General features: G+C 34.8%; 1 protein-coding gene across 3 annotated transcripts in view; it reads left to right on the forward strand.

Annotated features, from left to right (window-relative positions):
* The window catches only part of COL21A1 (collagen type XXI alpha 1 chain), a 177,976-nt gene that overhangs the window by 148,600 nt on the left and 12,630 nt on the right, over nt 1–16,746 (forward strand). For all 3 annotated transcript variants that reach the window (XM_032864499.1, XM_032864501.1, XM_032864500.1), the window contains 5 exons: nt 6,057–6,101; nt 8,358–8,411; nt 10,009–10,062; nt 14,021–14,074; nt 15,654–15,725. In XM_032864499.1, coding sequence (XP_032720390.1) covers nt 6,057–6,101; nt 8,358–8,411; nt 10,009–10,062; nt 14,021–14,074; nt 15,654–15,725 — 279 coding nt within the window. The remainder of the gene's footprint in view (nt 1–6,056; nt 6,102–8,357; nt 8,412–10,008; nt 10,063–14,020; nt 14,075–15,653; nt 15,726–16,746) is intronic.

Consider the following 16,746-nt stretch of genomic DNA (forward strand, 5'->3'; position numbering starts at 1 on the left):
AATTTCAAAATCTGCCTTCATTTACCTGAATCCTAATCCCATCCCTAGAGATAATAATTATTCATTTACTAAGATTCTTTCCAAGCATATTCTTGAATATACAAATACAAAAACAGAACACATACACAGTTTTAAAGTAAAAAGTCTTGTCCATTGAAATTTTATTTAACTTTACAGTATTATAGATGTTTTACCATATCTGGTTATAAGAAAGAATATAACCTCTATCTCATTTCATTTTATTTATAGCATGGATATATTTCATCTAACTTCCCCTATTGATGTTACATATATTTCCATGTATTATGCAATATTTGGAGGGAAGGATGTTTTCCTCTAAGTGAAATTACTGCTTCAGAATCCCCCTTATGCTTTATTCCTGATTTTAAGCAAAAATGTCTAGTGTTTCACCAGCTATGTTTACAGTTGGTTTCTGATGGATTCAGATTCAGGTTTACAAGGTTCTAGACTTAGAATCGTATGAGTTTTTAATAACGCCTGATAAATTCTGCAAAATGCATTTTTAGTATTTTTTGAGATGACTTTGTATAGTTCCTCCTCTAAACGGTTAATAACTTGTGTGAACATATTATATGGGTATATTTCTTAACATTGAACACTCATTGCACCCTGAAGCAAGTCCTCTTAATCATGCTTTACTGTTCTAATGCACAGCAATATTTGATTTACTAACATTATGGTAAAACTGTTTGCATTTGTGTTGACAAATTAGATTAGTCTGTAGATTTCATTTTAGGTATTATTCTTGACTGGATTTGTTATTAGGGTATCATGGCCTCATAATGTGAATTTAAATCATCTCCATCTTTAATGCCCTAGAGATGTTTAAATAACAAAGAAACTATCTGGTCCTTGGATATTAGGTAATATTTCTGTGGTAGGCAAAATAATGATTCCTCTCTTGCCCTGTAAGAGATCTACTTCCTAGTTGCCAGAACATCAGCTATTTACCTCACAATGTAAAGGGACTTTGCAGACATGGTTAAAATCATTGACCTTGATGGGGAGCCTAGGTGGCTCAGTTGTTAAGCATCTGCCTTAGGTTTAGGTCACAATCCCAGGATCTTGGGATAGAGCCCCCCCCATCAAGCTCTCTGCTCCACGGGAAGCCTGCTTCTCTTTCTTCTACTCCCCCTGCTTGTGTTCCCTCTCCAGCTGTGTCTCTCTCTCTATTAAAAAAGATTTCTTTAACTCCCTAATATATTTCTTGTGCATGATCTCACTTGTTAATGTAGAGGGACAGGTTATTTTCTGGATTCCTGGGTTCACGGTGAGTCCATGACTTTCCCATGATGTGGTAGTGCAGAGACCATCCGTGGTTGAAATTTTGTCCTCCCCCACTCTTTTGGGTTTTCAGGTATGTTATTTTAATTTGCTAAACATTTGTCTTTTTTTGTTTTGTCCTGAAAAAGATACTTTGACAACAGAAAAATTGTTTATAGAGTATCTTTTTGGCCTTTAAAAAATGTTGAAATGCTTTTAGATGCTGAAGAGAAATGCCAGTAACTTGAAGCAACTTTATAAAAAAAAAAAGCAGGTAGCTTTTCCTTTTGATGCCATCCCTGATCTCTCTCTGTAACTTACTATGTCAAACTGGTGACATTTTCTATTGTGTATAAACATAAGTAGCACAGAAATATTTACCCAAGTATTTTCTATTGAAATTACTTACCTTTGTGTACTTTGGGGTCCAGTCCCATGTGGGTCCTGATCTGTAGCCTAGGGAAGAAGAAATTCATCCAGTGTTACTCAGATTACTTTTTTTCCCCCTTAAAGATTCAAGGGAGTAGTAAAAAAGATTAAAGTAAAGTGTTAAAGTATTAAAGGGAATAGTAAAGCTGGTGATTTCCTTATTATGGGTTTATTGCAAGTACTTATATATTGGTTTGTTTAGGTTTGGCAGCTGTGGTTGTGAGTTACTTCTCTTTAGCGTTCTTTTACCACAGCGTAATCTTTATACATCATTCATAATGATCTGTCAGTTAGTGTGGAATTTTAAAAAAGGATTGAAAAACATCGTGGGGTTCAACTGAAAGTACATTTGAAACTTTTGGTTATATTTTCCTGAAAGAATTGTGATGGAATACATGTGAATGTTTAAAAAGCAAAAATCATTGTAGTCAAAGCTAACCAAATGGGAACAAACAAAGGTAGTGGATGAGGGCACTGCCAATATGATGCCGCCTAGTGGGAAGCCTTAGATTGCTGGAGACCTCTTGGGTGCAAGGGGATGTTTTGGAAGCCAGGGTAGAGAGATGCAAGGTAGAAAGACCCCGCCCCTTCCCCCACCCCCAACCACCAAAAAAAAAAAAAAAAAAAAAAAAAAGACATCCTTAAAACTGAGGAGGAGGACACATTTTGAGATTGGGGGGGGGATTGACTTCATCTATTTCACAACTTTCAAAGGTCAGGGAGGAGCTGTGAAAAGACAGTCATGAAAATTTGTTCATTAAAGTGCCAGCACTGAGCTAAGCACTTGTGAGAGTTCATTGATAAAATGTACCAACTCTCTGAGGTAGATTTTATTACTTTGCCCCGTATAAAATGGAGATACTGAGATTCCACAGTTTAAATATCAGGCTTGGAGTCCATCAGCCCATGGATAATGAGATGGCTGACTTCACTGTCTAAACCTGTAACTGCTTCCATTGGGCTTTTATTAATAATCACTGTAATAACAGTTGTAATTTTTGTAGCTAATAAGAACAGTACTACAAATGTATAAGTGCTTTTTCTTCATGAATCTTTAGGAACAAACAAATCACTCCTTGATACAATAGAAAACGTAACATTCTTCTGATATTTTGATAACTGTATATTAAATATCTATACCACTGTGTGGAAAGGTTAAAAATTTTTATATAAAAATATCATTAATGGGTTAGATTTGTTTTTAGTACATTGAAAATAGTGCATTACTTACAGGCAGATTGGCTCCAAGATGCACTGATTTCAGGGATAAGATAACTGAATTCTTTGGACATGAGAAAGTATCAAGTGATACTTTTTGTGTATTCTAAGTAATGTATCATGGGCACATTTCCTTCATCGCAAAGTGGACTTTAGGAAATAGAGGCCAAACCCCTTATACCAAATTATGTATTTCTATTCTTAATGACTTTTTGTTACACATCAATGATTTAATGGTTACAGAGAAAATTCTAGAACATTTTTTATGTCAACATTTTTTCACCACAACATTATGCAGGATTTTCCAGTTGACTCTCTGCTCTTTCTCAAACCCAAACTGAAATCACAGAAGTGGGGGAAATATACCCCTTTACTCTTACCAAATAAAATGCTTGTTTCTTTCTTTATTTACATATTCTCACAGTTGACTGAATCCAAAACCACACAGGCCAAAAGTGAAATATAAAATAGTTTGCTTGGAAAACATTTGCTGTATGAAGTAATTGTCACTAAATACTTTGGATCGACAAACTGGTAAATTTCAAATGGTTTTGAATAATACTTCTGCTAGTGTAAAATTGGCAAAGTTTAGTGAATTTCAATAAATGGGAGCCCAGAAAAATAAAATCTAGGAGAATTTTATTAACTAATATAGCTCTGACTGACTTCAGTTCTGGTTAATTTCTTTCTCAACAGTCTTTTATTCCATGCATACCCATGGTATCATGTTAGTTTTGCCAAGAATTGCTTTTATAAATCAGTTTTACATCTTTTTTTTTAATATAATGTAGTTTTATATATTTGTGTTTGATATTTATAAAATAAGCAATAGTTCTTGGCGTAATTAGACATAGAATATATGACTTCATATCTCTGAAATACATTTTCATGTTTTACTAACATGTTAAGATGATAAGAAGAATCTTTTTTTTTTTCAAATGTGAAATTTCCCCCCAAATACTCTCAATATCTGATATGTTAAAATAACATAAGATTTGGGCTATGTCCTAATATAGACCAAGCTCAGTATTATAATTATTTAAATAATAGGACATCAGATCAGATCCAGGGAGTGAACTATGGGGGCTCTCAAGGACTCCTGGGAAGTGGATGTCAGGGTGCCTGGGCATAATTCCATTTGCCCCCACAGTGAAGACATTGCCTATCTGACACTGGAATCGGCTTCAGAAACAGAAGTAGAGGCAGGATGTCTGTTAACTGGTTTGTACTAATGTCACAGATTGTGTGAAGGCATAGAGACTTGAATCGTGATGAAACTCTAAGCAATAAAAGACAGAATGCAGCAGGAAATCAAGCTTCTCAGGTCTGACGGTATCATGGGCAACTCTATGACCCCCTTTAGAGATTCTTGGGCCCAAGGGACACTGCATGGCCATAGCAGTGTCTCGTGTCCACTAGTGTCCAGTGTCTAGCACCACTTTCAGTATAGAACAATGTATGTCTGTCTTGTATCTGCTAAGATTTTATAGGCAGGTTTTATTTAAATTCCGGACTTAATGTAAACCTTTAGTGAGTTTTTGTATATGTGTGTTTGAATGGGAGTTGATTACAGATGGTTTCATGCCAAGTTATGGTCTATGAACTGGAGGGCTTTATTTGGAACATTATTGATCTTAATTGATTGCATTGAGAATATGCATTTTCTGCCTTGGAAGGATACAATTTATATCATTCTGTGTACTTTCTATGTAGAACTCAGTTATTTTAATTTTCCTGTATGTTTTAAAGAAAGCTATGCTATGTTTTATAATGTTACTTTAAAATTTACATGGTTTTTTATTATCTTCTAATTCATATGTTTATGAATGCTTGTGTTTTCAACTAGACTACAATTCCTCCGTTGATAGTCATTGCTCACACACAACCTTTGTTCTCTGAAAAGGGTGTAGTGCCATGGCAAAATGAATGGAGCCAAATAAAATCAACATGAAATCCAATTTATGATTCAAGTTCAGATTTTAAAACCAGAACTATATGCATGTGTCTTGCATTATAATTGTGGCTAACACATCGACCAATATTGTGTTAATAAAGTCAAGATGTGAAAATCAAAATAATGGCCTACTCTCCCTGTAATAGAAGATAACTTGATCTCATTGTCAGTGGCCTCTCTACCACCTGCCTTGATTTACTCAGGAGTGCTGCTGTTCTTTGAGTGCCAGGATAGTGCAGAGGGCTTTCAAAGAAATACTGTTGGGGCCCTATTTCCTCATCTTTCAAATTCCTCTTTCTGCCATCTGTCTATGTTGCTTATTTCCAATGTGACTTATTTTAACTGAAGTGCCATCGACAAAGAAGCCAAGAAGAATGAATAAAAAATGAAAATTGATTAGTACCATCACTGTTTGCTTTGGCTGGTAAAAGATTATTTTGGTAAATGCATTGAAGGACCAACAGTAGAACTGCTTGCCCATTAATGAATGTGCTAATATGATTCTCAAATTTATACAATGAACGTTAATATTCTCTGAATCTTGCTGGAGAACTTGTACACCTAGGTTGAACCATGTGAAAGAGTTCTCTCTCCTTCTGTCCTGAGACTGTGACCTGCATATTCTTCGTGGTTTTATCAATAAGGGAATCATTAGGAGAATGATTGTATTTTATATAAGGAAGTAAGTTCCTGGGTGTTTCATGGCTCAGTTTGGAGGATATTGGTTAATCTTATTAGTTTTTAATTATGGTTGTGAGGCAGTGGGGCCCTTTGGAATTGTACTAAATCTGAACTCCTATGACTTTACAGGTTTTCTTGCATTATTCATTTTAAATAGCAAAGGAATATATTCAAATGAAATATCCTTCGTTTTTTTTTTTTATCATTTATGTTGGTTTGAAAGAAGAACCAGGTTAATATTTCGTATGTTTTTCTTTTTGGAAGACTGTATTTAAAATTTGAACTATCAGTAGATGTTCATATAATATTGACTCCCATAAATTTTCTCTTTTCCAAATTGGATTATCAGTAGCAGTGTTATATTGTAAGTGGATGACAGAAGTTTGAAATTACGCATTATTTACAAGTAAAAAATCCTATTAGGACTTATTCTTCCTTATGATACAGTCCACACTTTTTAAAATTGAAACTTTACTTTATTACTTTTTAGGGAATGCCAGGATTTCCTGGAAACCAAGGATTAATGGGACAAAAGGTGAGTATTAATGAAACTTGAAAGATTTGGGGCTAGATCTATTTATTAAAAGGGCGAAGTGGTGATGACTTCACATAGAACATTCTTCCCACTTTCGTAGCAACAGTTAATTGTTCAATATAATTTCAGAAGCTATTATTTTATCCTTATAATTAGCTTTTGTTTTATTGTTTTATACAGATCATATTTATTTGAATTTATACATGTGCTTTCTGTTTTATGTGGTTACTTTTCTAATGCCCTTTGACTATCTTTTTGGGATAATTTTACTACTTCCTGAACTATATCTTTATCAGTTCTTTTTTTTTTTTAAAGATTTTTATTTATTTTTTTGACAGACAGAGATCACAAGTAGTCAGAGAGGCAGGCAGAGAGAGAGGAAGGGAAGCAGGCTTCCCGCTGAGCAGAGAGCCCTATGCGGGACTCGATCCCAAGACCCTGAGATCTTGACCTGAGCTGAAAGCAGAGGCTTTTACCCACTGAGTCACCCAGGTGCCCCTCTTTATCAGTTCTTATTACACATATCTAGGTAACAAGTTTTCAGATTTTATCTACTTTTAGATATTTTACTCTTGGTTTTGAGGGATCATTTTGTAGGTTATATAGCTCAAGGTTGACGATTATTATACTGAAACATGTTGAGGATTTTCTTCTATTATCTTCAGGATTCCATTATTAACTATGAAATATCTGCTCTCATTCTAATTATTGTTCTTTTGTAAGTGGTCTGTCCCTTTCTTTGGGATTCTTCTAAGGTATTTTATTTGTCTTTTTTGTTCTGAAACTCATTACTGTGTATCTATATGTGCATTTCTCTTTATTCACCCTGAGGAGAATTCACTTTCCTTCCTGACTCTGTGGAATTATTTCCATTAATTCTGGAAGATATCACTCATTATTTCCAAATTACATATCTTCCAATCTTTGGAACAAAGATTGGAATTACAGTTAGATGAATTTTGTTCCTTCTCATTTTGTCCTCCATGTTTCTGAAGAGCTTCTTATTTTCATATTCTTGATTCTAACATTCTGGTTAAAATTTTTAGATATATTTCCCATTGTACTTATTCTTCCTTTACTGTGTCTGCTCTGCTTTTTAAACTAGCAAAACAAAACAATCATAAAAATAAAAAAAATCATAAAACAAAACAATCATACTTTTCATTTCTAAAAGTTCAACTTTTTAATAACATCTTTTATTCTTTTATTTTTACATCTTTTTATTCTTGATATCATCTTGTTCCATTTACAGTCCTAATGATCTTTCATGATTCCATTCTTTAATATGTAAAGACCTCCTATATTGTTCTAAATTCTCTTAACAATTCCAATATCTGCAATTTGTTATTTCTGTTAACTCTCAGTCTTGTGGCTTGCTCCCTCTTTCTTTCTTGATAAATATGAGCTCATTGCTTCATGTTAATTGGTGTGAGTTCTGGCAGCCTAATCAGGCCATGGAGAGCTGCCTCCTACTAGTAGCCATGGATATCAGGTCAGCCCCCTCTAAGAGTCCTGGGTCTTCATAGGGATTAAGAATTCCCACCCTCTTCCCATGGCTAGTCCACCATTCACTTTCCGATGCACTCTAGACACCTCCAGCCTTCTTGGCTCCTGCATCTCTACCTCTGGCAAGGTTTCTGCATAGATTCAAATCCTCATAATCACAGTGTCAACCCAGAGTATATTTAATTAAAATGAGGGATCTTTGAAGACCTCTCCAACTTCTTAAAGACCAACACTCTATCCCAGAGGATGTTCTTTCGAGGTTTTTGTTCTTGTTGTTAAGGATTCAAAGACTCACTTGGAATACCTAGTTAGCCACAATCCAAGAAATTGAAGTATAAATGCTATTATTCTATGTCCTGTATTTTCTTAATTTATGTTTACTATCATGTTTCTTAATCTATGATAAATAAGAAAATTTTTCATGTGACCCCCCCCTTCCCCCCAACTGTTGTCTCACCTCACCAACTCTGTGTGAACTTCCAGGTCTTCGTTTGAAACAATGATAGTATCACTCCTGATTTTCTTGTAAAGATATAGGACTTAGTGATTTCACAGAAGCTACGCCCAAATCTTTAAGTTGTCTTATTCCTGATTTTTCTATCCTATGTTGCTTCTGGTTTACAGTAGAGAAAGAGAAGGCAGACTGGGCTGATTGGTAGTGGATTTTCATTCCATAATGCTTCAGTAGGGAATTCCTGGAAGTGGATTTATAATTCAAAATTTTAAATTTGATCTGTATTTGATTTTTAGGGAGAAACTGGACCTCCAGGACCACTAGGAAAAAAAGGAGCTCCGGGAATTCCTGTATGTTAATGTCATTATTATCAGGGTGTTTGAAATACAGTTTCGATGTACCAGGAGTTCTTATTTTGGAGTTTATAAAACTTGGGGGGGGTGGAATTCAACAGTGAGATTTGGGGGATCCACAAACCATTTGTATGAAAATAATTATATCCATTTTTCTAGAGGATTCCACATTTCTTCCCACCCAAATAAAGATCAAGAATTCATAATGTAGATAAACCAGAAAACAAATATTCTATCTATTCATTAAAAAACTACATACCATAAAAAAGTCTGAAACTTAATAATTTTTTTCACTTTTTTAAAAAAAATACACATTTTTACACTAATGATGGAGAATATATTCAGAACACATAGTATAGCAAGATTCTAAATTAGTGAACAAATAATTTTAGGAGGTTTTGAGAGTGGAAGGGACATATGAGTTTGGTATTAGAAATTATGAAAATCCTATTGTATGTGTGCAAGACTGTATAAAAATTGCTAGAAGTGATGTTGATTTTAACCTTTGAATCAAATTGCCTATAATAACTTTAAGTAAAATGGTTATCTTTAATGTTTAACAGTTAAAGGCTTTATGTCAATTAAAAACACATATTTTATTCATTGTTTGGTGAAAGAGTTGGTGAATTTTGTACATAAGAGTAAGAAAGAAAAATATTGTGCGTGAGATATGAACTTGACTTTAGGGGAGGTTTAAAAGAAGATTCTTCCCTTTAAAATGGAGTAATCTGTCTCCACTATCACTATCACATCATTTGTTCATTGAAATAATATACTTGGTTATTTACCAGGATCTATGTTAGCTAGAGCTTCACTGAACTTTGAGAATATGTACACTTATTATATCTAATATTTCATACATGATTCAGTGAACCAGTATATTTTACATTTTATAGTTGCAATAATATCCTAAATTAATAGCAAAGCACAGTAGTGATGACATAGAATCTTCAGGATGATCCTACTGAGATAACGTTTTCTGATGATATTAATTGCATAGTTTTTGCTCATCATGTTTTCTTGGCTATGTTTAAGAGAAAGCAAATGTTTTCAATGTATGTAGTGATATTTAAAGTAGAATCTAAATTAAATTAGTTCCTTGTTGCTAGAGTAATTATTGTCATATTTTGAATTATATGGTTAGTTACAAATATGACCATTTTGTAACTTGAAGAGATATTGTTATATTCAGGGAATTTATTAGGTTGTAACTCTTTCAAAATATCGTTTAAGAAAACAGAAATTGAATGTAAAGTTGACCAGGATGACGTCTGTGAAGAAACCTAATTCTTAACCATCTTGACAAAAGGGAGAAAGTAAGAATGTAGGAAAGAAAACCAACTTTTGTTTACATTTGTCTTTTACTAGCATTCCAGGAATTTTTGCTATTTGTAAGTTATTTGAGCAAACATGTTAGGAGGGCTTTGCTTTTTTCACTGTCCTTTATTTGGATGTCTGTGGGGGAACTTTTCCTCATATTGTATTATTTTCTAGCAGATTAATTATTATGAGAATGTGTGCCTTGGAAATGGATTTAATATTTTTTAAATAATCTTTTCTAAGTTACTCTCGAAACTTCCACTTAAAAATGTAGGGTTTGATGGGACGTGATGGCTCGCCCGGTCAGCCTGGGACACCAGGATCTAAGGTAAATAAAATGAAATCAATAAGATATAAAACTTTGTGGAAAATGACCACTTATGTACTCAGTAAAACCTAATTCTACTGATTTTACTTAAAATGTGGTTTTAATTCTATGGATGGTCATTTGTAAGAATGAAATGTTAGACAGAAACTAAACATATAAAAACAGGATGATGTAAAGTGGGTCTGGTTTGAGATGGCAAGTGTCCAGAATCTCTGACTACTTGACCCCCTCTTCCTCTCTTGTCATCCCAGGGGCACCAAGCACTGTGTAGAGTTGCATGGGGTTTGGTTCCAAACCCCACCAATGGAGTGGGTTAGTAGTTAGGATTGAGGATAACTTTTTACCGGTTCCTAAGTCATCGTCTTGATATTTTTATTTGGTAGTATGTATATGGAATTTTTATTGTAAAATGCCTTGTCGTGAGTTTTATTAGGTGTTTTCTCCTTTAGGACTGTGGGTAAGATAGTACTTTATCTTTACTTTCATTCTTAAGAAATGTCAGGCAAGCCTGACAAACATATTTAGAATGTCAGGTTAGGTTATTCTCAAGATAGAACTGAAACTCCAAATACCATGATTTGACCATATTCTAGGTGATGGAATCCTGTGCTAAGAAAACTATTGTGTTTTTTTTTTTTTTCTTGGTTTATTAGAGGCTCAAATCAAGTACGTTCTGGCTAGACTCAGACTATTCTCAACTATTTAATGAGTAGAATGTAGGACAACCTTCCAAAAGGAAATGATGCAATTCCTGTTTGAAAGAATTAAACCTTTAACTAGACATCGTTCCATGGGAATAGACTCTGGCATACAAAATTAGTGGATGAGGAGATGACTTAATCTATTCTACTTTCAATTTCAAAACTATTTAGAGAAAGAAATAGGATAAAACATCATGGGAGCCCAGGGATCAGGGAAAAGTAGCTACTGCCCTTCCATCAGTGGTGAACCCTTGTGAATTGTTGGAGTATTGTGTGTCCTACAGTAGTAAGTGTGTACTGAATTGGTATAAAACCTTTACCAAGTAGATTCTGCATAATTTCTCATTTTCTTTCTTTCTTTCTTTCTTTCTTTCTTTCTTTCTTTCTTTCTTTCTTTCTTTTGATTGATTTATTTGAGATAGAATGAGAGAGAACATGAGCTGGAGTGAGGGGCAGAGTAGGTTCTCAATTGAGCAGGGATCAATCAGAGCAGCCCCTGAATCAGGGCTAGATCCCAGGACCCTGGGATCATGACCTGAGCTGAAGGCAGACGCTTAACCAACTGAGCCACCCAGGTGCCCCTTAAAGTCATTTTCTGAGAAGATACAGAGTAGTCATATACTCCTAAGGAACTGGGGTACAGTGGACTCCCCTCACGGTGTTCTGGATGTTCTAATTCTTAAGAATTCAGCCTAAGATTTCCTCACCTTGTTTTTATCAGCTGCTTCACATCCTTAGCTCACACTGAGCTGGGGGGTCATTAAATCTGCTGGAATTTCCATAAAAGGTTTTAGAACAATCCCTTATGGCATCCACCACTTGAGTAGTTTCTACTGTTAGAGCTGGGAAAGCAGGTGGCTGTTTCCAGGATCAGTTTATTTTTACATGAATTATTGTAAAGTTTGTTTTCTCTTATCCTGTACTTGTGCAATTGTTTTGTTAAAAGTTGATTCAGAGTGTTGAAATTATACCTCTTGAATGTAATCTTTTCAGTGAGACACTTCAACTATTTTCTCATGTAGTATATTAGCTCAGGTGTTCTACACATGGCCAGATAGTAAATATTTCAGTCTTAGAGGGCCATGTAGCTTCTGTTGCAGCTCCTCAGCTCTGCTATTATATTGCAAAAGCAGCCATGGACTGTGTGGGATGTGCCTGTGTTCTGGCAAAACTTGATTTACAAGACTCTGCACTGGGCTGCATTTAGCCTGTGAGCCTTGGTTTACCTAGCTCTATGTTAATTTCTCTCTGCCTGGTTTTTTTTCTTTTTTCTTTCTTTTAAAGATTTTATTTATTTATTTGGCAAAGATCACAAGTAGGCAGAGAGGCAGGTAGAGAGAGAGAGAGAGAGGAGGAAGCAGGCTCCCTGCCGAGCAGATAGCCTGATGTGGGATTCGATCCCAGGACCCTGAGATCATGACCTGAGCCAAAGGCAGAGGCTTAACCCACTGAGCCACCCAGGTGCCCTCTCTGCCTGTTTTGTCAACTGTGATAAGTTTGTGAACTATGCTTTCAATATCAATTAGTATGAATTTTAGGGTGGGACAAAAAAAAAGCTGTATTAAATAGGGCAAGGGTGAGGCTGAAGCTCTGTGGTAGATCTTCAGAAAACTTCTAACTTGGTTTATGATACTTTTTTTTTTTAAGCCATTAAACCATACTAGATTGCAGTTTTAAAAATTATTATCTAAATGATATTAGGATATGTTAACATAATCAAGTAACTTGCAGCAAGTTTTGTCACCTTTGTGAATTTCCACTTAGTCACTTACAGAATTAAAAAATTTATTTATTTATTTTTTATTATTTTTTAAAGATTTTATTTATTTATTTGACAGAGATATCACAAGTAGGCAGAGAGGCAGGCAGAGAGAGAGAGAGAGGAGAGGAGGAAGCAGGCTCCCTGCTGAGCCCTATGTGGGGCTCCATCCCAGGACCCTGGGATCATGACCTGAGCCGAAGGCAGAGGCTTTAACCCACTGAACCACCCAGGTTCAGTGGGTTAAAAATTAAATTAAAAATTTTAAAGAACTGTTGTTCTGTGGCATAATAATGTTGTTATGTGCTGAATGCTTTAATTATGTGCTGAATGCTTTAATTATGTCTAAGTATCGTGTTCATATGTTTCTCAACATGAGTAACCTAGAAAACTTTTCAAAAGCTGAAAATGAAGTTGGTTACCTTTACTTGTTAGTACACCCAGTTCGGCCCTTGCTTTTGTCTGATATTGACTAGATTGGGATTTTAGGTATCAAGGTATATTTGAAAACCAGCACTGTCTTTTTTATTTTATTTTTATTTATTTTATTAACATATAATGTATTATTTGCTTCAGGGGTATAGGTCTGTGATTCATCAGTCTTACACAATTCACCACACTCCCCATAGCACATATCCTCCCCAATGTCCATCCCCCAGCAACCCCATCCCTCTCACACACCTCCCCTCCAGCAACCCTCTTTTTCCTGAGATTAAGAGTCTCTTATGGTTTGTCTCCCCCTCTGGTTAGGTCTTGTCTCATTTTCTCCTCCCTTCCCCTATGATCCTCTTGTCTTGTTTCTCAAATTCTACATATCAGTGAGATCATATGATAATTGTCTTTGTCTGATTGACTTATTTCACTTAGCATAATACCCTCTAGTTCTGAAAACCAGCACTGTCTTTGACAGTCACTCCTTATTAGCCAGCAGACATGCTCTCTCGCTATATGCCTGACCCCTTTTATACTTTTATATTCTTTGCCCTGTCAAGTTGGTTTTGCCCTCCAAGCTTTTGTTAGAAAGGACAGCACTCAAATTCTGAAAAAGAGCACAAAGTAAACATTTTCTGATTCATATATATTTTTTTTAAAAGCCACTGTACATTTGAAGGTAATTTTCTTTCCTTGCATGCTGAAACTGAGTCATCCTGAGAAAATGAAACAGGGCAAAGATGAAGATTCTCGGTATATGGGATGTTGTTACAATACATGGCTCTAGCCTATAGAGTATGGAGACCCAGCCAATTAGCACTTGTTTCTGAGGTTTCAAGTCTCGTCCCTTACTTGTAGCTGCTAGCTTTAAAACATGCTTTCAGAAAGCTTTATGAATATGAGGATTCATTCTTTCTGAATAAGTAGGCTTAACATACAGAGTCTATGTTTGATACAGTTGGAGAGTTGAAAATGTAAAAATTATTTTAAGTTTATTCCCTTGTGTCTATATCAGATATATTGTGACTGCGTTTTTAAAAAATTTAATGGTTTGATGCATTGACAGGGAAATAAAGGTGAACCTGGACTACAAGGGATGCCTGGGGCTTCTGGACTAAAGGTAATTATCATTTGAGGCATTTGGAAATATATTCAAAGAATTATAAGTCTCCTTCGTTGTTTGTTAAGATTACTGTTTTGCATCCCTTAAGAGAAGTTACATGAAATGAAGGATGATCTATAAAATAGATATAACAAACACATAAGAAAATGCCTAATGCAAGGTTTCATTTGTTTTTTTGGATACTTTATCATAGTTTGGGTAACAGACATAAAATATCCTCTGGCTTGATTTTTCTGGAAACGGTAGAAGCCACATGCTAACATGAACCTCCTCTTTGGTCCGGAGAATATCGCTGTCTTCCGTAACTGAGGGAAAGTGTGTGTGGCTCCCACACAAGTAGTGCTATTCCTCTGTTTGACTTTAGCGTGGGCTTTCACAGCCCTTTTTTATTTTTTTCCTCCAAACCAAATGGATGATGTTTATTTCAATAGGATTTTCAATTCTCTTCAAGCCTTTAACAATCTGCAGTAATATTCCATAGCTCAGGAATGGGCGTAGTAAGTAAAGAGGACAAAACTATTTCTACAAAAGAGAGTAGGCTTTAGTTAATGTGGTAGAGTCTGGGACTAAAGGTAAAACTCAAACCAAAAAACATGAAGCAAGTTCAGGATTCCATCCCATATCACTGTAACTTTCAGAAATTTCCTTATGTAAGACTTTTAAGAAATCTTTATTTCATTAAGGGAATAATCTCTATGGGATGATGGAGAGCAGAGGAATTAAGTCATGGAATATTACCTGTACTGGAAATAGCTCAAGAATTTACTTTTAAGACAACAGTATTCCATTTGTATAAGGAAAAAAACCCGATAAATGTGTATACTATTTGGCTACAAAGATGTTCACCCCAATATTGTTGATAAAAGTAAAAACTATGAAAACGAATGTTTAACAATTGGCATTTTATTAAAACAAATATGGTAAATCAATACAGTTAAGTACTATTCTGTAATTTAAAATTACGTTTTAAAAACAAAACAGCATGTGAAGAACATCATAGTACTAATAGATTTTGTGGTAAAAGACATTCTAAAATGATGCATGCATACTGAGTAAATCTTAGTAACTGAATTGTTTATTGTGTGCTTATGAGAGGTAGAGAGAAAATCTGTAACAAAGTAAAAACAGTGAGTAAGGAGATTGTCAGTGATTTTAGTTCTATTTACTCATCAGTTTTTAACAATAAAGTAAGTTCTTTAAGGTAGCAATATAAGAATAAGCAGTTTCAAGGAGGAAGGGAAAGTTAGTAAAGAAAACAAAAGATACCTATGTTTATTATTGTCACTACCTTACTATCTACTTTATTGTTGAAGCTATAAAATAAAAATGATAAATATTTATAAAATTTTAAAACATATGCTATCAGAATAGTTCAACTACCAACGATAGGAAAAATATAAGAAGTTTTATCAGGACTCTGGTAAATTTTTCATTCTTTTGTATCTGAAGTAATAATTCTAAATGTCAACTAATTTTGAAACCATGGATTATAAATTGGAGATATATGTAGAGGAAAACAGTGGTGTTTTTCATAAGCAATAAGTCTGCAATCTTATGTAATTTCTATGTTACCTAGGGAGAACAAGGAGCAGTAGGTCCCCCAGGAGAACCAGGATACCTGGGTTTACCTGGAATTCAAGGAAAAAAGGTATGCATTTTTTAGGAGGTATAATTGACTTTTAATCATCTTTTTGCACGTAAGTCTTCCTTTTGTGAAAGCATTATAGCAGGACTGATTATATTTTTAAGGATAAGCTGACTTTTATATTTGGCTTATATATGATCTGATCTACCCCATGTCCATAGCTGTGGTCCCTACATGGGTGTGGTCTCCTAGATGAAGGTCTTAGATGAAGCATGCAGCTCAGAAAATGTAAACAGCCTCAAGTAATATCCTATAAATTCAGATTGTTTTGTAGTCAGTCCACATGAGTGGATTAAATTCCACAGGAATTTTATAGGAAGAGTCTTCCATGTCAGGCACTCTTACCAAAATGTGAATATAACTCTTATCAAAACTGGCGCAAAAGTCTAAAAAAGGTAAAAATTTGACCATGAAGTTCCTATTTATGAAAGATGATATTACATAGAATTTCATTTAAAATGAATTTGAGTTTAAAATACAAATCAGGTATACTGATAGAAAATGTTTTGGTGAGAGAAGAGAGCAACACTTAAGATTCATATTCTCTCTCTCTTTCTCCTCAAGTAAAGGAACCCTGAAGCTGTATCTATATAAATATTATTTTGGGTGGGATCCTAAGTCACAACTGACAGCTTGTTCATCAAAGAAGCCAATGCCACTGCAAATACACACATTTCAGGCTAAAAGTAAATACACTGGCTTTTATTCTGGAAAGGATAGATAGAAGATAGATAGATAGATAGAAGATATGTCTTCATCTTCACATCCCTTGCTGTTTTAGTTTTTCTACCATTTCATTTTTCTGTTTCTCATGTATTATATACTTGTTCCCTAGGTTATTAGAACCGGTATGATCCTTGACCTTTTTGTTCCACTGAGTAGCTGGTAACACTTGTGGAGACAGGAATGACCCTCATAGCAGCAATGAAGTATTAGAAACTTAGTTCACGTGAAGTAAACCTGTGAATATATGTTTGAAATTGGAGAAATTTTTTGTGCAAAAGTTGCCCCCCCTTTTTTTAGA

The sequence above is a fragment of the Lontra canadensis genome, unplaced genomic scaffold, assembly GCF_010015895.1.
Source record: "Lontra canadensis isolate GAN:19392208 unplaced genomic scaffold, GSC_riverotter_1.0 scaffold27, whole genome shotgun sequence".
In the NCBI taxonomy this organism is placed as follows: domain Eukaryota; kingdom Metazoa; phylum Chordata; class Mammalia; order Carnivora; family Mustelidae; genus Lontra; species Lontra canadensis.